The 27,305-nt window shown below is 42.8% G+C and overlaps 1 protein-coding gene across 1 annotated transcript in view; it reads right to left on the reverse strand.

The window, feature by feature from the left end:
- Nucleotides 1-27,305, reverse strand: part of cacna2d2a (calcium channel, voltage-dependent, alpha 2/delta subunit 2a) — a 136,953-nt gene that overhangs the window by 5,099 nt on the left and 104,549 nt on the right. The window contains 29 exon segments of the mRNA XM_051072232.1: nt 49-131; nt 412-521; nt 820-943; nt 1,297-1,352; nt 1,797-1,849; nt 2,001-2,153; nt 2,244-2,315; nt 2,418-2,465; nt 2,548-2,639; nt 2,862-2,960; nt 3,088-3,191; nt 3,379-3,441; nt 3,549-3,639; nt 4,446-4,543; nt 5,377-5,437; nt 8,629-8,705; nt 10,898-10,959; nt 11,126-11,197; nt 11,364-11,435; nt 11,581-11,655; nt 11,747-11,821; nt 12,388-12,456; nt 12,708-12,797; nt 15,075-15,124; nt 18,390-18,468; nt 19,343-19,453; nt 21,203-21,364; nt 22,828-22,927; nt 23,277-23,327. Coding sequence (XP_050928189.1) covers nt 49-131; nt 412-521; nt 820-943; nt 1,297-1,352; nt 1,797-1,849; nt 2,001-2,153; nt 2,244-2,315; nt 2,418-2,465; nt 2,548-2,639; nt 2,862-2,960; nt 3,088-3,191; nt 3,379-3,441; nt 3,549-3,639; nt 4,446-4,543; nt 5,377-5,437; nt 8,629-8,705; nt 10,898-10,959; nt 11,126-11,197; nt 11,364-11,435; nt 11,581-11,655; nt 11,747-11,821; nt 12,388-12,456; nt 12,708-12,797; nt 15,075-15,124; nt 18,390-18,468; nt 19,343-19,453; nt 21,203-21,364; nt 22,828-22,927; nt 23,277-23,327 — 2,452 coding nt within the window.

Consider the following 27,305-nt stretch of genomic DNA (forward strand, 5'->3'; position numbering starts at 1 on the left):
CTGTTTGTTTTTATTCGTGCTTATTGATATCGTGTCTGAAAATCTTACAGCGACGTTATTGTCAAAGCAGGTGGATGGTCCTTTTCGATAACGTGCCACAGCCATTTCTTCACACGGATTTTCTTCCTTGACTGGAAATTCACTCAATTAAGGAAAATGAAATTCCTTTGAATTTCTCTTTTTTTTTCTCTTCTCTGCTGTGTTTCACCATTCGCCCACACACTGATTCCTCATGCAGGCCCACAGATGTAAATGACTAGCCATAATTCACACCATCGTGATAAAAATAACCTTGAAATGAATGTGAAACGTCTGTGTTTTCCGCGGGTATGGTAATAAGGAGATAGAATCTAGCGATTAGAGAGTGTGTCTACTTCTCTGCCAGCTGGTGTACAATGTGAAAAAGGATACACTCCTCCTCCTCCTGGGACAGCTTCTCTATCTCGCAGGTGTTGCATGGCATCTTCTCTGCCACCACAAACAGTAAGTTGGTGTTGTTTATCCTCTTGGCATGAATCAGCCTGCAGAGAGAGAGAGAGAGAGAGAGAGAGAGACAACTCTGTCAACAACCCCCCTCTGCTCGCTTACATCACAGGCTCATTTACTAATGGATCACTGAGATTCATGAGACAGTCTTATAAGGCTCATTTAGCCAATGATATGACCGTTTCATTAAAGCTGATGTGGTTTAATCATCAGCAGAGTTTATTAGCTCCAATAGAAAGATCCCTCTTTCTAACTGTGAGTTTATCACAGCACGATTCTCTGCGGTGTGTACGTGTGAGCACATGCATATGTATCTTAATGTGTGGTACAGACCTGGAGCAGTTGCCACAGTCTTGCAGTATGTTGTAGGAGCTGCTGAGGTTACTCAAGTAGTACTGGGTCTGGATCATTACACAACTCCGCTCTTTGGAATCGATTCCCTCTGCATCCACCTCATCTGCAGCGTCGCCAGAGCAAAGAGACACGCAAGTAACACTTGTCACCTCGATTGATTTATAAGATCAGATTCTGGAGATGATGTATAAAGATGTATGTCTATGCTGGAAGAAGCAGTAAAACCGCTCTGCTTCACTGTTCCTACACAGTTTACATTTACAGTTTGTGCACTGTTGTTGAATTACATTCAAATTATTTCACACCTGCTACTAAATTTGACCAAAAGCCAATTTTAGCACATCAAGGCTTTTGTCTAATGAGTGCAAAATTTGATTATAGAGAAGTGTAACCGACAACAAAACACGCAAAACGCTGAACTAACATTCAGTAATTTAATATCCTGTTTGCACCCACCTGTGACGAACCAACTGTGATAAGCCAGTCCATATATAAACTGCTGGAACAAGGACCTGTGGAGATAGGAGGAGTGAGAATCTGTAAATGCAAAAATACAGCCTGGTATTGAGGGCTATGAACTTTTCCCCCCAAACTGAGGGCAGCACAAATCGTTTCTGCTTCTCTGACGCTCTCAACTTCACTGAATGTGGTGAAGTTGATTATGCTACTTCTAAACCAGACGTTGGTTCAACCTCCTCTACTGTCCAGTGTGACGGTCCAGCAGGAGAAACGTTCTGCAGAGAACTAAGACTTTATAACTGAACTTTGACCAGGATGCAGACTTTTCATCTCTCTGTGAAAATGTGATGTTTTCACATGACAGATGATGAACAAAGGCACTGAGACAGGAGTCTTACAGGTAAAACATAAAATTAATGTTCAGCTAGTTTTGTAAATTTATTTGTTGATTGTTTGCTACTTTTGTGGGTTTTTCATTTCAGCTAAACAAATCTTACCACGCAGCTGCTGATGTCCACCAAGCCAGGTTTACAAAATCTGCAATTGTAGGCTGCAGACACAGAGGAAAGGTGAAAAAATGTGTGACATACATGCAGTTTCAATCTATCATCCAGCAGTTTTTCTATATGTCCAACCATTTCTTCTAGTCTGCCTTCATTTAATACGTCTTGTCCTTCCCAGTGTGAAGTTTATGTTCTCACCACAAACACTCCTCTGGGTGCAGCTCCGGCTTCGCTGTTGGGCATCCGTTCACACACCGACTGGTAATCGAATGACTGCTTGCGGTTGTAGAAAGAGTTGTTGTAGAGAGCGTACATCAAGTAAGGGTCAACGTCGCTGAAGAACATTCCCACCTGCAGAGGATAAGAAACGCTGTTCGAGCTCGGTGTGAAGATTAAAGAGAGAAACCACGGTCAGCGTGAAAATTAATCTATTAGCTTCACCTTGTTCCAGTCGTCCTTCTGATTGGACATGATCAGGAATCCACCGTCATCTATTAAATAACACAGGAGATCCTGCACACAGAGGAAGGACTGTTAACTGGGAGCACAGGGGGAAAAATGCACAGTGGTTTGATTTAACAGGGAAGCTCATTAAAATTTTGCAGAAGTACTTACATCACTGTTGGCTTCACAGTCCATTTCACAGCCCCTGTTTGGTCCACACTGTCACAGAGAAAAACCAAGTCATCATTTGAACATCCAAGCATAAACAGTTTGTACTTTAACGTGTGTTTCAATATGTTACCGTATTTGAGCCTTGACGGTTGTCTGTGTGGTTACTGGCGAGAATCTTGAACTTATCTGTCCAGGCTTCAAGGTCTAGTTTCACTCCGACAACTGAGAGAAAGAAAAGTTAGGAAAAGAGATTGATTGCAAAACAATTCAAAATGCAAAAAGAATGAAAAGGCACAATAAACAGATGCAGAGCACGAACATATCCACGCAAACTGACATCAGATACAAACACAGACGTGTAATTATCCTCGCCTTGCTCTGAAACATTTTCTTTAATATCTATCATTATAAGGATTTTGTCTCCTCTCTCAGAGCAGAGCCCACCTGCGGGTTTGATGGCCTTTCCTCCTATTGTGATCTCCACAGCCGTGCTGACCAGGATCCCTATGGTGTCGTTTTCTGGGTTCAGCAGCTCGTCCCTGGCTGAATGAGGAAAACAAATACAGACACAAACCAGAGGGTGGGGTAGAGGGGGAGTTAGAAACAAAGAGCCACAGCATTATGAGGCTCTGTGTGAGATATATAACCTAAGACCGAGAGCATCATTCACCTGTTCGATAAGGCGCTCGGAAGATGTAGCCCTTGTTGTCGAGGCTGCGGCGGTAATAGCTGGCATTAAATGGCTCGGGGTCTTCCTCCCAGGTTTCTGCAGCCCTGAGATTTAAGACCACAGACACAGGAGCTGTAAATCTGTAATGTACAAGCTTCCCGCTATCCAACGTGTTTACAGAACATTTGAAGTCTTCACAACTTAGTACTTTCAAGAACAAAGTGAGAAACGTAACAGAACTACAGAGCAACTGCAGTCCAGACTCACAGCTTTGATGAGGAGTGCACTTACTTGTTGGGAAACACTCTTGTTATACCACCGTCTGTTGCAGCGAACACGGCTAGAAAGCCGTATCTAAATGTCAGGATGGAGAGAAAAGACAGAAACGAGCTTTAAAATCTAAATCTTATCCACAGTCCAAATCAAAAAATGCAGTTCTTTAAGCACTGGCTGATACTCACGTGTTCAAGTCTTTATTCTTCCACACTTTATCAACCAGCTGTCTGATGATGCCAGTGTCCAGAATCAGGTTATGAAGGAGCAAATTGTCACCTAAATATGAACAGATTATTAGAAACCAGCACAGAATATAAGTCATATCCACATTTAAATGTAGACATCTCATCCCTGTGCACTTGATTTTAGGGAATATGAAGCAAATGTGTCCCGTCCAGGTTTCATAGTTTCACTAATTTCCAGCTAAGTAATGCTTCAATTAGTCCCAGTACAAGCTTGGTGTTGGAAGAGATGGTGGCAGGACTGAAACGCATCCATATGTTTATGGAGCTACTTTTGCATTTTTCTTTGAGATTTGAGTTTGAAAGGATGAAATTGACTTTGTTGTACAACTTCCTTTCTGTCAACAAATGCCATGAAAAGACCAAAACCAGCGATTAATTGGTCTGTCCTGAAATTCTGTTCAACCTCTACACCCTGTCTGCTGCACTCAGTCCACGCCCTTTCATTCCTGCCGAAGAAATCAATCTTTAAAAATGGGTCACAAATACTGTTTTTCATTTCAAAAAGGCTACATCATTTCCTAAAACACCTGGACACTGTACTCCTCAATAAGTGTCACTCAAACAGGAGTAAATCATACATGTATTAGGGACTGTTTTCAGCTGCGGATTAATACATGTCAGTGTTCAGTGAGTATTTATGGGGACAGTGAATGTGGGTGGATTGATTTAAAATAAACTACTACAACAATGGCTGAAGCTCTTGGTAAGTAAACATCTGCTAAAATTGGCTATGTAGCAATAACAAAAGCTGACATACTGCACCTCTAAAGTCAACCCTGAATCCACTGATTTAAAAATAAGACAAATATCAACTCTGTGTGGGAATCATAAACTCACATTGTTTAGAGTCCGGTGTCACCTTCTCCATGAGAGCAATAAAGTTGAGCAGAAACTCAGTGTTGTTGTTGGACAGTTCCAGATCATTGCAGTACTCCCTGAGGAACAGATGAGGCATTTAAACTCCGATAAAGAAAGTAAAAACAATCACGTGCACACATCATTTACACTCTGTTTGCCTCATTTGGCCTTTAGAAAGGGAAACACAACACAAAGTGGGGAAGCGATGAAACCACACACACACACACACACACACACACATATTACTTGATGTTATCATGCATGTCTTAAAGCTTGAATTCAAATAGGCTAAAACACCTGTCTGTCAAAACAAAATGTGGATTGGACAGCTGAGCAGAGAACAGGCAGCAGAATGAAAGAGTGATTTTATCAGTGTGTTTCAGAATTCAGGTTGCTGCTGGAGGATATGAGGGGTTGATAACAGCACATGCAAACCTAAGATTGGATTTCAGCCTTGTTGTTGTCCAATATCCATTTTATTCTTAACATAACACTGTACAGCCAAACCAATAACCTCTAAATATATCTGTGTAATACAAACATGCAGCATGCAAAGCAGATTTTATGTTTCTTTGGTACTTTATTATAATGAGGGGTAACTTAGAGGAGGGATGATCTTATGATCATATTATAAGGCTATGATGAATTTTATATTTTTTCTTGTAAAAAAAAAAACCTGTTTAAAAATTGGACACAATAAGTAAACACACCACTCAAAATGAATAAACAAAGAATGAATGAAACCAACAACTCAACATCACGATAAAATAAATAAAATGCTGAGTGTGGAGCAGAAATGGAACCAAAAGAGAGAGAGAAAAAAAAGGTACATTGTGCATCAAAAGATGTGAAGACAAGACCGAAAAACAGATGACCATCAGTGACAGCAAGCATTCACACACATGGCTACCTGGGAGCAATGAATACATGTCCTTCAGACTCAAAACTGTTTGGCAGCAGTGATTCAAAATCTGCAACAGAAAGGGGAAGATTATCCGGGAAGAGCAGTGGGCAGAGCAGTGGGGAGTTGTGGGTAAACAGCAGCTGTTCTTCAGAGGTGCAGGGACGCAGAAGGGAATTTACCATAGCAACACTGAGGTATCATGGGAACACTAGCGTTAGCCAATATGGTGCCTAAAATGGAACCTGACTCTCAATGGACGACTGCTTTTTTTTTTTCACAAGCACTCACACCTTTTCTTTTTTTTTTGCACTTTGTCAACAAACAGTTTCTGATTCATTTGGTTTCAATCTAACATATTTTGGAGGTCTGAGAACTGACTTGACCAGACGTGATGTGTCAGGAAGCAAGTTCTCAGACAGATTGCCCACAATGAGTGCTTTTAGATCAGGCAGGCATCAACATGGCCAACTATTGCAGGGGGGAGGTGGGTGAAGGTTCCTGATGGAAGTGGTCACCCCTCAGACTGGCAGGGGAGAGGGCTCGGAGAGACACATAATCAGAGGAAATGCATTGCATTGTGAAGGGCATGTTGAAGGGCAACTTCTTTTCATCTGTTGTAGACAAAAAAACGCAAAATATCAACCCTCATTAAAGCCTCAAGAGGTGAGTCTGTGATGAATCCAACGAGTTATTTTCTCATTATGTCATGAACTGTAACTCTGTACAGAAAAGGGAGTGAAATATTGACTCTTTTTTTTTTGGAGCTAAAATAGAGTGCCCAGGTAGTTTTCCGCCCACAATGCCGTGCACATCCAGGGGTCAGGTTTACTGAGGAAGTGTTGGGCCGTGCCCCTGGCGGTCTGAGGGGTGAGGAGGGAGGGAGACAAGCTGATGGAGACAGGGAGTACAGAGGGACGACACAGGAGTCAGGTGCTGCGCTGAGCGGCACCCTGACACCTGACAACATGGGAGGACCTGGGTGGGCAGGACACAGCTCAGCCCTGTAGGGTCAGTCTGCAGGCTGCAACGCCTCCAGTTATAGACAAGATACTAGGACAGCTAACAATCATTAAAGACGTGTTTTTAATTAAATATAGAAACCAGTAAATCTACTGTTACATTAAAATATCATGACCACAAGAAATCCTGATTTATTCTACTGTAAATATAGCAGCAGATCCATGATATGGATGCATCAATATATTAGTATAGCTAAAAAAAAATAATATTTGAAATTACTGTGTTTACCCTCCTATGTTATAAAAATGTAACAGCAAACAATTAGGAGTCTTTTACTGTACGTAGAGCTCAACGTGCTCAAAACTGGTCTAGCTACTGCACTAACAGGAGGGGGGTTTTCTGTCAATACCTGAGCTCTACTGCAAGAATTAGTTAAGACATTTATGACCTAACGACACTGTAAGAAAAAGACAGAAAAGAGAGAGACAGACAAGAGTGAAAGAGAACCGATGACACAGAAAGAAAGAAAGAAAGAGAAGGTAAGAAAAAGAGGGAAACATGGTCCAAGAGAATGAGAAGAAAGTGAAAAGAAAGAGGGAGAGAGAAGGCAGACACAACCCATTTGGAGCTATCCACAGAAAGGAAAGGATTAGGAGGGGTGGACAAAAGACAAGTTTTAACAGAGAACATGAATATCTGTCTTCCTTTGGGTGAAGTAGACTTTTTTTTTTTTTTTTTTTGGCTTCTGGAGCAGCAGATACGTGGGGGGTGGGTGGAGGGTGAGGTTGGGGGTGGGGGACTGGAGGAGCCATCGTGAGAGATGTGGGATCTGAGCTGCAGCAAGAGGGTGAAGAGGAGGAGGAGGAGGAGGGATTAAAGAAAGAAGAGGAGGAGGAAGAGGAAGAGGAGGAGGAGGGGAAAAAAGAGGGAAAAGGGAGGAAAGAGGAGGGATCCTGAAGGCAAGACGGGCAGGAACAGAGGCAAGCAGGCTGGGACAGGTGAGGGTAGGAGGGAGGGCAGCAGGAGGAGGGTTTAGGACGAGAGGTGTGGGAGGGAGGAGGCAGCGGTAGGAAGTAGGAAGTAAAGGTAGGGAACGTGGACCAATATGGAGTATACTTGCCCTTGGAGTTTAGCACTGTGTGGATCCATCAGAGAAGGAGTGAGCAAGAAAAGAAACAGGGGATCGGGTGGGAAGGGGGGGATCACAGACAATATTTTATTCAATTACTGTTTGAATAAAAATATTGTTTTCTTGAAAGAAAGAAACCAATTAAGTCAAACAAGACAAGAGAGAAAAAGAAATGAAGAGCAAACATCTTATTTGCAAGAGCAAACGAGAAAACGGAAAACCAACGAACGAAAGAATAAAAAAAACTGGAAAATCCAGGAAAGGAAAAAAGTGGAGACAAAACCAGTAACTGTGAGAGATAACCATGGTGGAACAGAAAAATAAATAAATCAAATGAACTAGGAAAAGAGGGGAGTAACAGGGTCTTGACAAAGAAAGAATGAGAGAGACAGCATGTGTCCCCATTCAGACCCACAAAAACCCAAACTCCCACATTTGACAGGCCCTTGTCCTGGGCCGTGTGGGAGTTTATCTACTGAATGATTCCAAAGCTGAGGAACATCGCACACAATCCAACAGAAAAAAGAATAAAGGTAAATAAAATAAAATAAAATCACACACATAACAGAAGGAAAGTTCCCAAAATCATAAAACTCATCATAAGGAGTGAAAAGCATGCATGTTTTCACAGTTTTCCAGAACATCAAATACTTTGAACACAGACGCTTCAGAATCATTACTTGGTGGAGAAGAGGCGAGAGCATTTGGCAAAAAAAATAATAGCACAAAGGTCACCATTATTTTCACCTGAGTAACACAGTAAAACCACAGCTTTCACCTTTCTGTCAGTTCAGTTATTTTTTTCTTCAGCCAGTGTGAAGAAAAAACATCACCATTTTACAGCACAGCATGAAGACAGGAGGGAACAGGGGGCAGTAGAGGAGTCGGGGGGACTCAGGTATGATCCTACCTATCAGAGAGCGTAGAAAAGGCGGGGAGAAGGGACTGAGGAGAGGGGACGGGGGGCAGAGGGGAGGCGGGGGGGAGAGCGGGTCAGGCGACTCCGCTCAGACACTCCCTATGATGATGTTGGAGACCCAGGACGAAGGACTGAATAAGAGCGTAAGGTCATATTTTGGAGAAAGAGAGAGGAGAGAGGAGCGGAAAGAGAGAAAGCAAATAAGAGAGAGACAGAGAGCGAAGGATGCTGGGTATTCGCGGGTACTTACACTGCACCTGAAGGATCTGGTCACTCAGGTTGGCCTTGATGTGGTTCTCACTATATGTGGGCAGTACCAACCCTAGGCTGAGGTAATGAGGCAGACGCAGAAAATCAGAAACACATATTGAACGCACTCGTTAACGCACACACATATAGATATTATATATACTTAGTATTTAATGTGACATATTTCCTGTGAGAAAGTGAGAGGAGAATCTTAACCTGCCTTTAAATGTAAAATATCTTGTGATTGCTGACCTCCAATGGTTTAACCTCACCTTGTAGAAGTGTACTCCAGGACACTGTGGCATCACTGTTGGCCGTGGTTACAGGTAAAACAAAGCTCACCTCTGACCATCCAGCCACTTAACCACCTCTCCAACCACCTCTACCCAGTGGAGTCTGACCACTAGTAGTGCTACAGAACATTGTTTTTATTGGCAGGTCCCTGATTTGTTTTATGTGAGTTGCAAGTGGGTGACACAAATACACATTCCTGTGATCAACAGGCTGAATTGCTCCAAAAAATGTAGCTATGCACCTGCAAAGACGGGAAGATCACCTCAAGGATTCACTGTGCTTTTAATGAGAAATAATGAATGTAGACATAATTGTTTTATTGACAGGAAAACTCCACAGAGGACCTTTAAGTATGTTATAAACCTATGGGCTGTTAGTTATGTAGTTTAGTAGTTGCGTCCTAGACGGGCTAAAATCACAGCGTCAGAGTATGAGAATACACATCTGGTGGGTCGTCTTTGCCATCCTGCAGTGTTTCTGAGTGAAGCAAATGCAAATGCATGCAGTGTCCTCTGTACCATATCAAATATGCTTGGTGATCAAATTTAAAACGAACAACCTGCATTTGCAGATTTTACTTTGTTTTGTGTTTTTTTTTGCTCTTGAATGCAGCACAACAAGCTGTAAACACAACACAACACTGACATATTACCTTAGAAAGTTAATATGGCGAACATGTTAGCAAACAGTACAATTAATTTGGAGTTGTGTTTCAGGCCAGTCAATGACTGTAAGTCTAATCACTCTCCTTTTAGCTCTTGTTTAGTACCAGAACCTCAGTGAAATGTCTGGCTTAGCTCCACTACATTCACCATCTCGCTCCTACCTGTGCTTGTCTGTTCTTGGTGCTGAACAGGTAGTTCAGTCGGTTTATCAGAGCTTTTATGCTAAAAACAGCTGCAGCCAGAAACACCGCTGACTGAGAGCAGAAACCAGAACAATGAGCTCGTCATCATGCATGTCACACATTAAAGAGAAATGGCAGTTTTGCTTTGTAATATGTAATCACTACAGCCTAGGACAGTTTCATCTATATATTTACTCCTCTACCAAAGCCAGATATTTTAGAGAGAAAAAATGGAAATTCATGTCCCATCTCTTAATCTGTGGAGCTATACAAAGCTAAAATATAACTCAGTAAGGGGATTAACTGGAACAGAGAGAAAATCAGGCTGTGACAGTATCAGGTTCAGACTGAGCCACAGCTATAGTTGACAATCTATGATATAAAGCTAATTTAGATTTAAAGAAACATCCAATGTCACCAATTTTTCAAGCAAAATCCCATTTACTGCCCTAAACTCTTAGCTACAGGATTAATGAGAGTGCAGAGCTTTGAATGTCTGGCTAGGGTTACATTTGACTGTCGCAGGCCACAACAGTAACACATTCGGATCCTTAAATATGCTGGAATTTCCCTTTGAGTTGAATATTAATAGAATCGTGCAGAGAAAACCTTGTATGGACTCAGCCTGGACCGGGCACGCTGCCAGCAGATGTAATAAAAAAACACACATCAGGCATTTGTAGGACTATTGAATATCATAAACTGTAATTTCCCAAGTGTTGCCTGGAGGAAATGTCATTATGATGCAACCTCAAATGTTCAACCAAGTTTTGAGATGAATAAACTATGCAATTAATTTGTGCTTAGAGTACTGTCGAGGATTTTTATGAGAGAAGAAAAACGGTTCTTTAATTTGGGTGATCCAGATGAATTATTTCATGCAAATACAGAAGGCAAATGAGCAAGCTGCATTTATCCAGTGATAGGTTTAGTCTGTTCCAAATGCACAATGGCAGCAGCTACAGTTAACAAAACACTGCCGGCTGATGAGTAACAGCTGTCAACTGTAAATCTGAGACTTGTGGCTCGAAATGAACGAATAAAAAAAGTATCAAAGTTCACTCACAGGTTCAAGTTGCATCAATCTTTTGGTCTGAGGTCAGGTGGTGATGTTTGATTTGAAACCTACCTGTAGTCTGTACCGTCCACAGGCGTCCACGTGTATGTCCGCATGGCCTCATCGATGTACCTCTGTCAGCAAAGAGACTCTGATTAGTAACACCGTCACATCCTCGGCACATGTATCTTCCCATAATTGGAGGGAAACAACAGATCCTGAACATACAGATTCATTCAAACACCATTCAGGATGGTGCTACTTTGGATCATGATTGAGTCTCACATATTGATGACTTGCCTCATCAACTGACTTAATGAGCGTCTTGATTTTCCTTTGCCCCGATCTGCCATCAATCATCTGTCGACGGATCTGAAGAGCAGGAGAGAGGAGAGAGATGCTGCAGTGTGAGAAGGTGTGCACATACATACAAATGCATAGAAGAGGAAAAACAAGTGGCAAATATAAAGACTGAACGACTCATACATGAAATACACGAGTTTCCCCTAATGATAATATTTCAAAGATGATGTTTTACCTCCTCCTTGTTGCTGTCCTCCAGCTCTGCATCCAGAAAGTCAAGAGTGACGGGCTCCCTAAAGTTAATGATCTGAGCAGAGAGAGAGAGAGAAAGCAGGGGGAAGATGGAGTGGGAGGTTAACATCAGTCAGCAGGAATAACATCCAAATTTAGCTTCCGAATCAGAAGCAGTGCACTCATTAGACGCAGGGGCGAGGGTTAATAGCTGGACCAACCTTAGGTCGCAGGTTGGGATGCAGCAGTACATAACCGTTTGGGTCGATGGCGAAGGTGTAACCGTTGGCTCCGAGCTGCACAGAAAAATGGTACGTGAAGATGTGATTCAATAAAAGTCAGTGTGAAAGTGATGTGGGAGTGATACTGAGCGCACAGCATGCTCACTCTGTACGTAGGAGTCTTCTTTTTGATTTCGTTGATTGCGATATCTACTCCCATAACGCCCAGGATGAGCTGGTTCTGTATGAAGAACACATAAAGCAATTATTAGCATTTTATCCACAGGCCCCCGCTGACATCAGAGGATCACACAGAGCTGGTGGCTGTGCTGCGAGACTGCTAAGAACATCCCTGTGCCATCTCTGACTTATCATCACTTCGTGTGCAATCTGATTAGTCCGTATTTTTACAGTCTATCTTAAAGTGAGTCGGTTTGCAGCAGTGTCACTGCTTTAAGCCTGTGTGATAAGCTCAGAGTAAATACTTTGGTCATGGATGCTGAAAGCTGGATGTGTCTGGGCTCTCTAGATGATAGTGCAGATGGGTGGTTGTGATGTCTGCTGTCACCTCAGGGGGGAGGTGTTGCCTAGAGGAGCAGCATCTGGGCGGACGCCATTACAAATGACTGATGATGGTCAACAACACCAAAGAGGTGCAAAATAAAACCTGAAGCCCTCCTGCTACTCCAACGCCTGCCTCTGTCTGAATAACTTAACAACCTTAATGACAGTTATAATAATAGGTAAAGGTAAGTCACATTGTTTGCCTGTGTGTGGCTATTGTAAACCTTTAAGTGTTGCTTTTACCTGAGAGCTGACAGTATCAGCAGTGAGGTTGAAGACTGGCATGGTCCCGGTGATGACAAGGCCCAAACCCTAATAAAACGTACAGAAATACATTTTTTAAACGTATTAAAAGATCTCTACATATTGGTGATTAAAAATAAGAATCAATAAACACAAGAAAGTGCAAATAAATCAGCTCAGGTTGTGACACCAAGTCAATGACCTGAATTTGCCCAAATATCTTTAACAAACAGAAGCAGTAGAGGGAGTAAATAATTAAGGAAGGAAATATTTGGAGAGTCATACATAGGTTACTGATCAAATAAAATTTTCTCTCTCACCAGCGCGTCCTGGTAGACGTTGGTCCACTGAACCTGCTTGGCTTTGGGCCCGGCCAACACCATGGGACGGCCCAGGACATCCAGGTACTCCTGCGGCCGCGAAAAACACACACACATACTCACACACAGTAAACACTAGTGATCAAACAGACGTTTATAGCGCTTGTCATGTACAGATGTTAAAAAGCGGGAGAGCTGGAAGAGCCACCCAACGTTCATCTGTCATAAAACTATAAGACCCTGACCGACCTCCTCTCTGTCACCACATAAACCAGTGGGCCACCAGCAGCATCCCCGGCCCTGCCGAGCCATAAAGCCTCCAGTCCTGAGCCACTCAAGGCCGTTTTTCATCATTATGAAGGAGCTATTAAAAACACATTAAGGGTGTCAATGGCACGGCGTGCAAACAGGCCATTCTCCCAGGGGCTCTACTGTCAACGCTGGCACTGAGAGAATCACCCGCAGCGATTGTGAATAGAGGTGAGGGGTTAAGTCTACTAGTAATACATCATATTCACTATATTCTTTTGTTCTCAGGAGACACCTCGTACAACAGCTGAGATGTCTGTTTTTGTAAACAGACCTATTGATCCGTGCCATTTTGGTTGATTGGTAAAATTATTGAGAGAGTGACCTCATGACACAGGAAGCAACCGCACAAGTTTGGAAGGAAAAAAAAAAAAAAGGCCTTTTAGGAACAGGACGATTACGCTGTGAGTCCTCAGAGTCTTCTTGTTCTAACAAGACACAGACAGAATAACTGGAGGATTAAAATGACTGTGGTTACATTTACAAAAGCTACAAATTCCTCCACAGTATCCTATTCAATAGTCAAGCGAGTTATAACATCAAACGCCTGTATTTATGGATCAACACAATATACTGTATTCAAATATAAAAACAGATCAGCAGAAAAGCAGGTGCACTCCTGGGGTTAAATGCTAATTTTAAAAAGCAGTTTTTACAGGATGACATCCATTTTGCGGTGAAAAGGGAAATGCAATCGCAAATTTCTGACCCCTTGCCACCAGCCTTTGTATCTATCCTCAATACACAAAAGGGGTGCCCTGTATAAGCACACAGCGATTTCAGTATTATGCTTTTGACCGTTTGTTTTTCATCGCCTGAACAGTGAGGTGCTGACAGGCGTAACCTATTCTATTATTAGCTCAATAAAAGTCCGGTTTAACGCGCCACGGGGAGATATTCCATCAGGACAATGACAGCCAGACCTTTTCACGGGATATAGGGGAAATTTTCCGCCTGGCTAGAACAATCTAGGAAACATAAAAAGTCAGCAACCGGAGATGTGTGGTCCAGAGGAACCGGAGCCGTATAGACTCCAGCAGCATCCCTGTGTGTTGATAAAACGCTGTCGTCTCCCTGGGTACTGCAGAGAGTAAACTCATCAGTACCTTCCCTGTGAACATCCTAACTAACGCCTGGCCTGTTGTTGTCACTACACTGAGATGTTCACATTTCAGTCACAGGAAACAACGCTTAAACACAAAATATGTTGCCATTTACTTTAAAACTACTCCACTCTTCCCACATCACTGTATGACTCAGGACAATATGAATAATAATATTTTTGCTATCTGTTATTCGAATGTTGTCGTCTTAGTCAAGTGAGACTATGTGATGAGTGTGTGATGTTGAAGGGCAGAGAACGGTTAAATAACATAAGGCCTCAATGTGTCTTCTGGGCCTGTGCTGAGAGCTGTAGTCACCCACCTTCAGAAAACCTATTAGAGTAAGTGGCAGTTCTCAGAATATAAATATGCCAGAGTTAATGGAACAGCTGACAGTCTATTCTGGGGCCTGATCGCTCACCGGGGCCGGGGGTGGTGGGGAGGGGATGAGGTGGTGGGTGGGAGGTAGGGGGAGGTGAGGGGAGGGGGTGGTGAGTTGTGCAGTGGCTCCCTCACCTCCCAGCAACTGAGTCAATTTCTACAGCTGGAATGAGGTTATCCCAAGGGCCTCTGAAAGCTCGTAGTGCCTCAAGCAAGGGTGGAGGGAGGGGGCGGGGGGGTGGTTGGAAGGGCTTTGGGTGTGTGAGGAACCAGAGGTGTGTGTGTTACAGAAAGAGAGATCTGAAAGCCTTTATATTGGAGCTTCTGAAAACATTTTCATAGAGAAACCACAGCCATGTTTGTTATCGCTCCACATCTCCACCTGTGTCACATCCAGCTGTGCCGTCTTCTGTCCCTTTGTTATGGTACACTTATCTATAATATCTACAATCTGTGTAATTATCATCAAAGCCAGCATCAAAGGAAGAATGGACTACCTTCTTGCTTGAAATTGATGTTTTTGTGGCTTTATAAAGGTTTATTCAGTAGCTTGCACACACCCCATATATCTTACCTGGGTGTTGATTCTGATGGCTCCAATCGATGGAATTTCAAAGTAGTAACCTGGAGATTAAGAGGAGAGAATCAATACACTATTCCAACAGAAAGCTTGGGTCCAGTCTGCTTCGTGGCGCACACCTGTGCTGCCTTCTGTCTCCGAGCTTTACATTATCAAGCGTTAAACAGTCACAGTGTGTACAAAAGTGATCCATTTGTAGATTGGAGTCTAATCTCTTCAGTGCTATGAGGTACATGTAACGCCGTCGTTTCCAAGTGATGATGTTGAGCCGCGCAGGCACGGGAGGGCTTGTGGCCATTGACCTCTCCGCACTCGTGGCTGTGCTGTAGGATGTAAATGTGGAGGCTCCCTGGGACTGCTGAGCCCCAGGCGCTGCTGCTGCTGATTAGGAATGGAGAAGAGTGACCGACTGGGTCAATAACCACGCTGCTCCCCAAGTTATTAAAGCCATGAGTGTTTATACAAAGAGCCGCGAAATGGAGACAGCATCCCCAGAATGTTAAGAGGCAAAGATGACTCTCATTATTTTGATACATTATGCACTTCGCCACAGTGGTTTGTGTGGAGATTTGCCTTCTCTGTCTCATTCATTTGCACATGTGAGGGTGCAGACATTATATATACAAACACACACACGTGCAGACACATCTCTGCACACGCAGTCGCAGGGTGCAAGCTATTTGTTAGAGTTTTCTTCAGAGCAGCAGTTCGTCTCTGTGTTTTTGGTCGTGTGCCAGAAAGGTGGCGTCTGCGGCTGGCGAGAGGTGGATGGAGGAAAACGTAGACAGGAACTAAATGTAATATGGATCTCGTCTGTGCTTTGCAGGTTAACAACAGAGATCTGCTGTGTGAGCGGCAATAGTGATTCTAATCAATAACCTATTTTCTCTGTGACTCTCATTTACATAATGCCTGAGCACTATTAGAAGTCAGATTTAAATATGGGTCTGTTTTGAGAAAAAAAAAATCAATTTTTGTTGTTGTTGTTATAAAATACACTGAATTATATGTGTTGAGTTTGACAATATTAATTATATCAGTTTTAGTGCTCTCACTGGTATGTAGGTCAAGTGTAATATAGACATGCTGGGTCAAGTATGACTCTGCCTTTTCCTCTTTCGTAGACCTGCACTTCTTTCTGTTCAGTTTTCTTATCAAGACTTGTGTGAGATAATGTATGAACTGTCATAAGTTTACCCACTAAACTTGTATAACTAATTTCATGGTGTAATTGATATGTCTGAGGATTTTACTTCTATTGTGGATGGCCATCTTGAATTTATGTATTATTTTATTCCCAGCTTTGGATTAAAAGCACCACTTTTGTGGACGTATTAGGATCACCAATACAGTAGATCATATTTGCTGCTTTTATCCTCCATTTCACCTGTTCTTTGAAGATAACTCTTCTCTCTGTTTTGGATTTTCTTACACTGTTTGAGAGCATGGATAAATGCTTTCATTGTCCCCAGAGTCAAAGAGAGGTTACTTTCTTCTTAAGATGGGTTTGCAGCTCAAATGAGACAACAGCTAGCATCTCCAAGTGGCCTAGTTGTGGGTGTTTGCTTGTGTGTGTGTGTGTGTTTCTGCAGTTTGTCAATGTGTGTATGTCATGGGTGAAGGGTTAGGGCCTGTGAAAGTGTCAGGGAGCTGCCTCTGTTGGAGTGAGATACCAAAGAGTAATAAGCACTGAAGATATGAGAGGACAGCTCCATTGAGGCTGGTGTGTCAACACCATTGTCTTATGTTGGCATAGACTTTAGTACCATGGTAATCACTACAGTCGCGAACAGCACAGAGCATGTTGGCACAGAAGCGTAATCCTGGACTTTCCCCAGCCTGACAGGAAGATGGCATGGTAATCATCCTGCTACCAGACTCCTCCTGCTAATTAATAACAACTTCTGGGGAGATACTTCTGAAGCACTTGGCTCCAGTGGCAATAAGCTAATCAGCAGCAGCAGCTAGCCGAGGCTTCACACAGACAGCTGAAGGCCTCGTAAAGGAGCAGCCTCAGATAAACTGCAACACTGAGAAACAATATCATATCAAACCCACAAAAGAGAGGAAGAGGAGTGGGTGATGGATTAAAAACTAACAGCGTTCAAAACTGAGCACGGCAACGGGCGTCTGAGTTAGGTCGAGCAAAAATGAGCTGAGTCAAGATGAGATTGATGCAGACAACGTAGCTAACAGGAAGGGCCGCTGAGTCATATGGGTTGTCAGACTGTCGGTCAGAGGCAGGGCTGCCTGCTTGTTGGGTTATTTTAGGGACTGTAGATGAATAAAATATTGATCGGACCATCACGTGCAGTGAGATAGACACCTGGATAAAATGTTAGTGATGATGGGTTTGTAATGGGTCCAGGCAGGTTTTAATATTTCACTTCATTTCAGTTATTTTCTGGTTGAAAGCTTTTGACCTGGGTGAGATTAGACGTGTGCTTTGTTCCACCTGTAACCTCACACAGTTCATCTATACATCATTTCACCTTTTGACCATAAACTCTTGGCCTTGGCAAAAGTGTTCAAATACAACAAAGTAAAGTTGTTTTTTTAAAGAGACAAGACTGGGGCTGTATTCAAATTTCCTCCCTCAGAACATTTCAGATTTTGGACACTTATAAATCATCATCACTGAAAACTGAGGTGTTTTTCAACTCTCAAGTTTTGTGTCTATAAAACATGACATGTTGCATTGTGGGGAAGAGGTTGAGGATTTTTCAGGAATCCTGTGGAAATTTGTGGTCACTGAACAAAAGGTGGGAGCAGGTGGGACAGGAGTCATAATAACTATATGTCCGTTTTTGTATATAAATGTGCATTTATAAAACGAATAAACTCTATTTTCTTTACTTGAACATACTACTTGTCATTATGTTGTTTTTTTTATTCAGTTTATTCTCTCCCATCTGCTCTGGTGACTGGTTGGTTGCAGAAACCGTCTGACAAGTGCATGACGTGGGGATTGATGACGCACGGGGCAGTCACCAAAAAAAAACTGCCAACAATAGAGTTGGGAGTCAGATCGGGGGAAGACAGCATTGCAACGAAGAGTAATGACCCATGTATCACACTGACAGAGCTTTGGGGCAAGTCTAAAGTATTAAAGAAGTTCCTAAGAGTCAAGGGTGACAGTGTTAAAACTCTGTACACAGTTGTTAGATATGTGCAGTAAAATCACTGCATTACATAAAGACTCAGGGTGATAATCCACTCCTGTGTCACCCTCTGTTGTGGGGCTGTTTTGTTGTCAGTTTTGTTCCATTGTGGGAAACACACAAACACTCTTCAGTACAAACATCTTACCTTTATTGGCACAAGCTATCCACTGCAAAGGGGTGACATCATAATTATGCTGCCCAACAGAGAAGGTGAACACACGAACCTGGATGAAGAAAAAAAAAAAAACAAATATGGAGAAATGGAGAGAACAACAGAGACGAAATCATTTGAGGGGAATGCTAGAATAACAGATGGAATAAAAACAGCCACAAACCAAGTTACTGCAGAGACACTAGAGCTAAAACTATACCCTGCGAACCTCCGTCTGTACGGCAAGTTCACTGCCATGTGACAAATCTCGACTATGATTCGATTAGCCTCCCAGTCAACTCACACAACTGTCTCCAAACGTAAGACGGCGGTGAGAGAGTTGTCAAACTGCAGATTATTCCTGTATGACAGCAGCCGTCATGAGGGAACTCGATGGTAATGGATATCAGAATAAATATTGGTGGGGCTGTGAAATGGGGGGAAAAGGAGGGGAGTGACAACAAGATGGGAACAAAGACTCAAACTGAGTATCTATTGGCTGTAATTTTATAGGCTCTGATGATAAAGTGGCTAATTAATCAGCAGGTCAGAGCTGTTAACACCAGCAGCAAAAACAACAAAAGAGACAGAAGAGGAGAGAGGGAAAGAGAAGGGGGGGGGGGGGGGGGGGGGGGCAGAGTTGAAGAGACTAAAAAGATGAATCACAAGAGGGAAAAGCCTGAATCAGAACAGCCAAAATGGAAGTGAAGAAAGCTTTGGAGAGGATGTTATGTGCACAGATTGGAGTGCTTGGCATGTCTGACAGCCTAACTAACACAACTGCCTGTGCTATAATGAGACAATGTCAGCAGAAAACGGTGGGAGACGGAGAGAGAGAGAGAGAGGAAAAAAAGGGGCCTGCTAAGACAGTTTCTGGACATGCATGATCTCTTGGGCTGGCAGAGCGAGTAGATGAATAGATAACAGCCTTATGGGGACAGACTCACTGTTTTGTTGGGCCAGTTGTACTTCTCAAAGATTTCCTGTGCACGATCCTCCCCGCCATCTGTAAACATCATTATCATCTTATTGCAGTTGGCCCTCGGGGCGCTGCTCTCCTGTGGCACACGGAGAGAGAGGGGAGGAAGGAGAGAGGAGCAGTGAAAGGGAAAGGAGGAGGGAGACAGGTTAGGGACAATGCAAGAATAAAAAGGGGAGGGGACATTCAAAACAGTGTGGTAGGCTACTGTGGTAAATATGTCACACAGTACAAATTATTACATATATATTATTGTGACTCTTTAGTATTTATAAGCTTTATATTATAAACCATTATAATGTAGTGACAATTAGATATAAGTGTGAATCTATTTGTCAGTGACTATAACTCCTCCTGTGGGCTGATGATAATAAGTGACAGTACAGTAAAACAGCTGTAATAATATAAAACATCTTCATACACGTTATGATTGTTGACAGAAACCTTCATAAATGTGAATATAGTGCTAATAAATGCTAAATAGGGATGTTAATGTAATATGTTACTGGTACTTTGACACTGTGGATAAAATTCAAATGTATGTTTGAAGTACAGGATGGTAGCAGGAACTTTTCTTGCCTTGTATATTGAAAAGAATGGGACAGGCATTACTGAAATAATATAAAGTTTTACTTGCTATGTAACAAACCTCTACTTGTGACATATGACTGTGTTTTGATAACAGTTGTGGTTAACCTGAAAAATTGTAGCATTTAGAGGGTGTCTTTCCTGGGACACTGATATTTCTATCACTTCAAAATGAAATAACATATTTTGCGAGATTTATATTGGAAATTTATTATTTTCTAGTATTATTACAACTATAATACTGTATCATTTGTCAGAATATAATTTTTTGGGTATAGTGGTTGCATCTAATCCACTCTGAGTTTTCATTCTTTTACAAATTTCCCAGTTGGTAGGCACACGCTTCTTCATATTATCATAATTTTAGGATTTCATTAGAAGTACACAACATTATTCTAGCATTAAATTTGATTGTGTCAGAAACACTTTTGCAAGTATTTCAGCGCTGTGTGTGCATAGCCAGGCACCACTTTTTAGCATTCAGCTTTGATACCACTCCACCCCCTCACACCCCGCCTTCCTGCACGGCAGCTGCCATTGATATGCAGACCAGCGGCACGTCAATCTGACAAGATTCTAATAAAGATAAATAATATTGCTACAATTACATATTTTTATTGTGCTTCTGCCACCAATCATGGGAGTGAGTCTGCCACAGACAGCGATTAAAGGGGCCTTTTTATTTCTCATTCTGCTGGCAAAGGGGAAGGGGAGGGAGGGGGGTTTGCAGCCGGCACTTGGCTCTCTGCCTCCAACCCCACCAGAGGAATATAAAGTGTCTGTGGCTGATCTCCTCTGGGCTGCGCTCATCAATCATCCCATCAGAGCCCATTAGGGTGGCAGCCTCCTAAAATACACAGCAGCATACGGAGCTGAGGCAGCACCTGTGTTGAGCACACGTGGACGCCTGCTGCTGACAGACCCCACCACTGTGCTGGCTGCGGCAGACGCTAGCGTCACTCCATCGCAGCAGCAGTTATAATCAGCCTAATCTTCCACAATGACAGAACTCTGGAAATGTCTTATACAAACCTGAACCCCTGACTGTCAGCACCGTTTTATCACTGTAAATTCACTTTTATTAATTGGATTAGACAGTTTCTCTGGCGGGATGTACTGGAGCTACAGTGCATAGTTCCAGCGTGTTATTTAAGACTTTCTGGAAGTGCACAATTTGTCAGCCACAGACAAACATCCACCCCCGCGCTGCCCTGCCCCTCAAAGGCTTGTTGGCTCTTACATTGAGAAGCTGTTCAAAGGCGAATGTGAAGCCAGACTTGTAATCTGTGGTTCCTTTGGCTTGCATATGCATGACAGCCTCCTTGAAGATCTTCTTGTTACGAACGTTGGCTTGGACCAAAGTCCTGAAGCAAGGAACAACAGCGTCGGCCTTCTCATTGAACTAGAGGGGGAAATACAAAGACACACATGAGCATGCCTGTATGTGTAACAGCTTTTCCAAACAAAAGCACCTCCAGATTTGCAAAAAATTAAGTTTGTATCCAACTGTTGTAAGATTGTGTGTATTCCTGTGTCTTCTCTATCATATGTGTGTGTAGCTCGTGGCAGCAGGATGCAGACGTGGGTGTCTGCAGATGTAAGCTGCCCTGCTACTCTCTGGCTGGCAGTAAACGCTGGTAATTACAACTTTCCACACAAAGAACAGGTGCACCTGAAACGCCAGTGCAAACCAGTGAACAGAAACCCAGCCAAGGTAATATCATCTGTCTCATCTCATCCACCAAATTAGCCCTAAAAGTGTGTGTGTGCTTGTTTGTGTGTGGTGCGTGCGTACATTTCTTCTTGTGTGCGGTGTCGACGCCTGATTACAATATTAGCAGCAATGTCTCTAATTGCAGGTTCCAAGTGATGTTTCTTCTTGAAGGTCAACTTCAAAATCTACTGACATTTTAAAGCCAGATTGATGTAAAGTGTTGCCAAAAGCTGACATTTCTTATGGGCTTGTGTTGTCTCATATTTAAATTAGCTGACAAAAAAATCAAAGACAAAAGCATTTAGAGCCACAAACTCAATAATCATCACTTTGTTACCAACATCACATCTCTTGTACCATAAAAAGCTGTGATATACAGTAGCTGTGAAACAGGAATGGGAAAAAAAACGAGCTGGGTTACATCTACTATATATAACAAATAAAAACAAAGAAGCCTTTTGAAATAAATTCTGTATTGTTATAACTAATTATATTGCCATGACAGTGAAGTGAAGCCACAGTTTGTCATAAAGAAGTGTGCTGAAGCATACAGACTCCAGAGATGGCGTCTGATGATTGTTTTCAGCTAATTTTTAGTTATTAATGTCTTTTGTGTTTGCAAATAATTCACAGCCAGCTTTTGTAAGCCCTCACTTTCTTTACAGGGGTGAAAATCAGATGCGTTCCCACCCAGATTACCATGCTCATTTCTTGCTCTCAGAGCCGGGATTTAGAGGCATACAGTGGCTAAGAGCAATGGATTATGAAGGATTACTAAAGGAAGTCTCCAAACAGAGCCACCACACCAAGCATGTGGTGTGTGTCTGTGTCTGTCCGGCAATATAGGATAACGTTAATATTCCCCTAAACATTAGTCTTAATAGAAAGCTTGGTAATCAGCAGAGAGTGAAAGAGGCAGACGGGGAAAAATCCCACATGGACGACGGTGATGCAGGAAGAGCAAATACACTGTAATGAGGCAAGTGCAGTGTTTCCACTGCAAGCAAACAACTGGGAGCAGGATGAACACACAGTGTCGTCTGCAGACTCCCTGCTTGATTACCACCTGCTTAATGAATACAACAAATATTTGCGTTATCATTGTTTTCGTATATCTAAATGCAAAGCAAGAGCTACAAACTTCCACTCACCCTGGCCACATTAACATAGTCGTCATCTGATAAAGTGTCCAGCATCTCCACGACGGAGGTTTTCATGAGCTTCAGAGTGAGTCCGCTGACACTTCCGCTCCTGCAGAAACGGAGCAACAAAACACTTAGAGGCTCAGTTCCAGGAAGACATGCCTGAATATTGGGATCTGCGTCTGTAAACACACATTTTTCTGTTCATCTCCCTTTTCCAAAGTTATCAGGGACTGGTTTCATCCTCTGACTAAATGTCTCCACATCTGCTCATTCATTCACAGTAGCATCTGCATGTTTTAGACCAAAGAGTAGCAGCAAGTGGATGACGAGCAATCATCTTCCTTTAACTTTAGGCTTTTCTCAGACCAACAGGTGGCACTAGTGCCCTTTGAAGGAGACACACACTCTAGCTGGGGGGGGTAAATGTTGAAAAGAGGAGGCAGTGAGATACTCACACATCCACGATGATGACCATGTCCTTTGGAGACGATGCACCTTGGATATACCTGTACAAAAGACACAAAGAACAAGCTTTAATTTGTTCCCATAATCTTTGTGAATTGCAATAAAGAAAGAAGCCAAAGTCACAATGAGCTGAGACATGATAATATGAAGCGACCACGGCTGAGCCCACTTAAGCTACAGAATACAGAAAAGGCTTATGTGCTTAGAAGAGTTAATAAGTTGTGCTATATACTTCAGTGTTGGCAACAGCTGCTGTCGACTGACTTCAACAGAGATGCTCCTCTATTCTAAATAACAATGCCTTCTCTAAATAATTACCGCATAAGCCAAAGTAATTGCTAGTTTATAGTCTAAGTATATAATAATACATTGACGATAATGGCCTGTAGTGGACTGTACAACCTCCTAACCACACAAACCATCACTGTAAACAAAGCCTAGTACTCAGTCTAAAAGGTACACAAATTAACATACTACATACTTTCAAAGGCTTCATGCAGTTTTTACTGAGTACCTTTAACACAAAGGCAATGACAGTGGCTGATATTGTTGTGTTTCAGGTTTAAAAATGCTTTTTGATATTCAGATATTACCCCTATGCTAGATATTTATTTCAGAACCTGCCTGAATTAGCTGGCGTCCTGTTTCTGTTTGGAAAATGTGATTATTAATATCACCATTAACTGTTCGTTTCCAGCGGAGTTTCATTAAATTCACAAATCACTTGACTGTGCTTAACCCGTTTAAAGTCGAGCTATCTTTAAAATCTGCCAATAGGCTGGCACACTCTATTTCCAATACCAGTCACCATGATTAAATATAGGTTTTGCCAAATTGAATGTCAGTTTGTTGTGAAGTGATTTACCTCAGACTGCCTTAAATGACAGTTTAGGATCTGATGACTGCTTCAAGAAGCAGAAGTGCCCACTCTTACAATTTAAAGGGAAAACAAATTATTTTAGGACTTAAAATGAGCACAAATGACATATTAAAATAGAGTTGTTTTTTGCAGTCACGCCATGGTGACTCATGCAGTTTAATATGCTTTATATTTAGTCACTTGAATAACTTATATAAACTTGTCAAGGAGCAGCCTGAGTGCTGTTGACCTGTGCAGGAGAGCCTGTGCTGAGCTAAGTGCTGTCAGTAAAGTAAGATAGCTGATGCTCTGTTCCTTTGATGACTCATCAGTTGGGCGTCAAACACATTATTTACTGTGGCGGTCCCTTTGTCGTGAGGGGAGGCGCAAGCTGCATAAGACCATTATGCTTCTGCTGCAAAGAAACTCCTAAAATAGGGCCTGTTGGGTGCGTATCTAAAGTGGCTAAGGCCAGACAACTTGGAGTCCTGGGAGAGACTGGCACCTAACCGTCTGTCCACAGTTGATACAGGATGATCTACAGAGGAAAATCAAAAATTCTTATTCTGTTCCAGTGGCAATTAAATTCACATTTACCCCAGATACAAAGAGAGCTGAGATTGATGGACATTATAGGCTTTTCTGTGGCACACTGGGAAGGGGGAGAGAGGAGGGAGGGGGTCTTTCAAATGTGAGTACTAGTTTGACATTCTGAGGAGTGAGCAGGCAAGCAGTTAGCAGCCGTCTTAGGCAGAGGCAGAGTAATCATCAGGGGTCTCTTTCTGCTGATTATCAGCCGTTCCGCTGAGTGTGGAGAGAAGCCAGCTGCCTGTGGGCCAGAGAGGCTCTTTTCTTATGCTCGGCCAAGCTGATATGGAGGTAGAGCAACGGAGCCCCGGTAGGCTTTGCCACTACTCCCACAAGTCTCGGCGCTCCCGCTCACTGGCAGGCGCCACTCCAACCTGCAGAATGACCCCTGACCTTGTGTTGAAGTGACGTTCCCCCAGCACACTGCCTGTGCCGCTCAAATCCGTTTTTCCAGACACAATCTGCTCCCCCACCCCACCCCACCGACTCTGTTGAAAAGCTGCCCGGAAACCCCCAGATGGAAGCAGGGACTCGGCACCAGCACTGCCTCGCAAGAGGTCGATTGACTGAGCATGCCCAGAGTGAACGTGGGTGAGATGTGTGTATGTGTGAGGGGGAGAGGAGGGAGGGGGAAAGAGGGAGGGAGGGAGAATCCAATTATTTTCAATAATAAAGAATGCCACATCAAAGGTAGAACTTCCACAGCTCTCCACAACTGTGTGGCGTATGAAATCAGGTCTGGAACCATGAGGCATATTGGCATGCATGACTTTTATCAATTTAATTACTGAAATCTTAATTTGAGGGAGTGAGAGGGAGAGGAGGAGAGATCTGAGACTCCACACAGTGGCGGCTTCTTTCTCTCCGAGCGGATGGGGTTTGTGAAAGCGATCATCGATGCAGGACGGAGACTCGAGTCAGAATGTGGACCACGTCTCCGTTCCCTCAGGCTCATGGACGGAGACACCCTGTCTGGAGATTGAAGGAGGGTCATTTGGTGACGGCTGATGCCTGCAGACCAACTGCAGGATTTCATTAACTTCTCTGGTCAGTCTATTTCTCTTAGAGGAGAATGGTCCTTTAATGGGTCTCCCAAGTTATTTTGAAGGGGCTAAATGTTAATTATGTAGCAATGCAGACTTCTATTACGCAGTCATTATGGGTCATCTTCCACAGCCCCCATGTAAAATCTCACAATGGTAGACTGTGCAAACTTTGGCCCTAAAATCTGCTGAGAAAATATCACTTTCAAGCAGATCATTTCTCTCTAACTGTGAAAGAGGCGGCATTGATCAGCAGTAATGGGGTTTAAGAGGAATGTGTGAGCAGTGATGGAGTAGAGAGGAGTAACACATGAGCCAGAATAGCGTCACTCTGCACTGAAGCTATAGTGCTACCATGGCTGATCTTCCCTGCAGATTGTCTTGGTGTATCAGCACCGCTCTCTTTCTCTCCCTTTCCATTGCCTCAAGTACAATTGAATTTTCTCTGTGCCTCTGAGCAGAGAACATCAGGATCAGAGGGAGCGGGATGGAGTCAAGCATTTTTAGTCTCCGGGCTGATATGCAGTTCTACGGTTTCTGACAGATAAAAATCATGAATTGAGGCTGGTATCAGTGTATAATTCTCCACATTTTGACTCACGGATCCAGATGTGTTGTTTCTGCATGGATTCCAGTCAGTAATTACCTCTCAGCTTCTGCCCACTGATGCCATTCTTTCCCTGTCATTACCCAGTCTCCTGCGTGCCAAGGCCAGGTGACAAGCAGATGGGCCTGGCTGGTGCTGAACTGAGCCCTGTCGCCCATTCTGTCCCACAGCGACACAACCATCAGCCGGTAGACTCAACGTATCAGCCTATGGCCTCCTCTGTCTGCTCACTGGAAGATGTGGTCAGTATCGGACCACCAGCGCTGAACCGTAATGACCACTGAAAGCATTTTATTCCAACAGCACTGTTGAACTCACATGTGAGGATGAGTCAGATCTGGTTCTCTCTGAGCAGCTCATTACAGAGGATAAACTAATGTGAAAGCTCTCCTTCCAAGTCCAGCTCAGCCTGTTTATACCTGTCCATCATCTTTAGCTATTTATATCAAAATTTCACATTTCACATATTACCAAACTAGCAATAACTACCTTGTTGGCAACGCAAGTCAGAGCTTGAGTTATTTATGTAGATAAAAATAAATCATATATACAAACAAAGAAACTAAAATTTAGTCACTTGGTCCTTACAATAACCTAAACTATAACACATACAGTAAAACCTCAAAGCTTATAAGAGGATAAGAAAGTAACTTGTTGCAATGAGGAAATAAAACTTACTTTTGGTGTAAAATATAAATTCATATGTATCACTTCCCAAAGTGACTTTGGGTCTTGTACAAATGATCATGTCTTCTGATAATAATCTAATAGCTGTTACACCCCTACAAGCAGCACTGACACATGATACAAGTGAAATACTGTGACACAACATTTTCTGCATTTACATCCGTTTCGACTGTTTAAAATGACTCACTGTTTGTTTTCTGACAAACGGAGATCAGCCAATGGAAAGAAAATGTAT

The sequence above is a fragment of the Lates calcarifer genome, linkage group LG8 (genome assembly GCF_001640805.2).
Source record: "Lates calcarifer isolate ASB-BC8 linkage group LG8, TLL_Latcal_v3, whole genome shotgun sequence".
In the NCBI taxonomy this organism is placed as follows: Eukaryota; Metazoa; Chordata; class Actinopteri; family Centropomidae; genus Lates; species Lates calcarifer.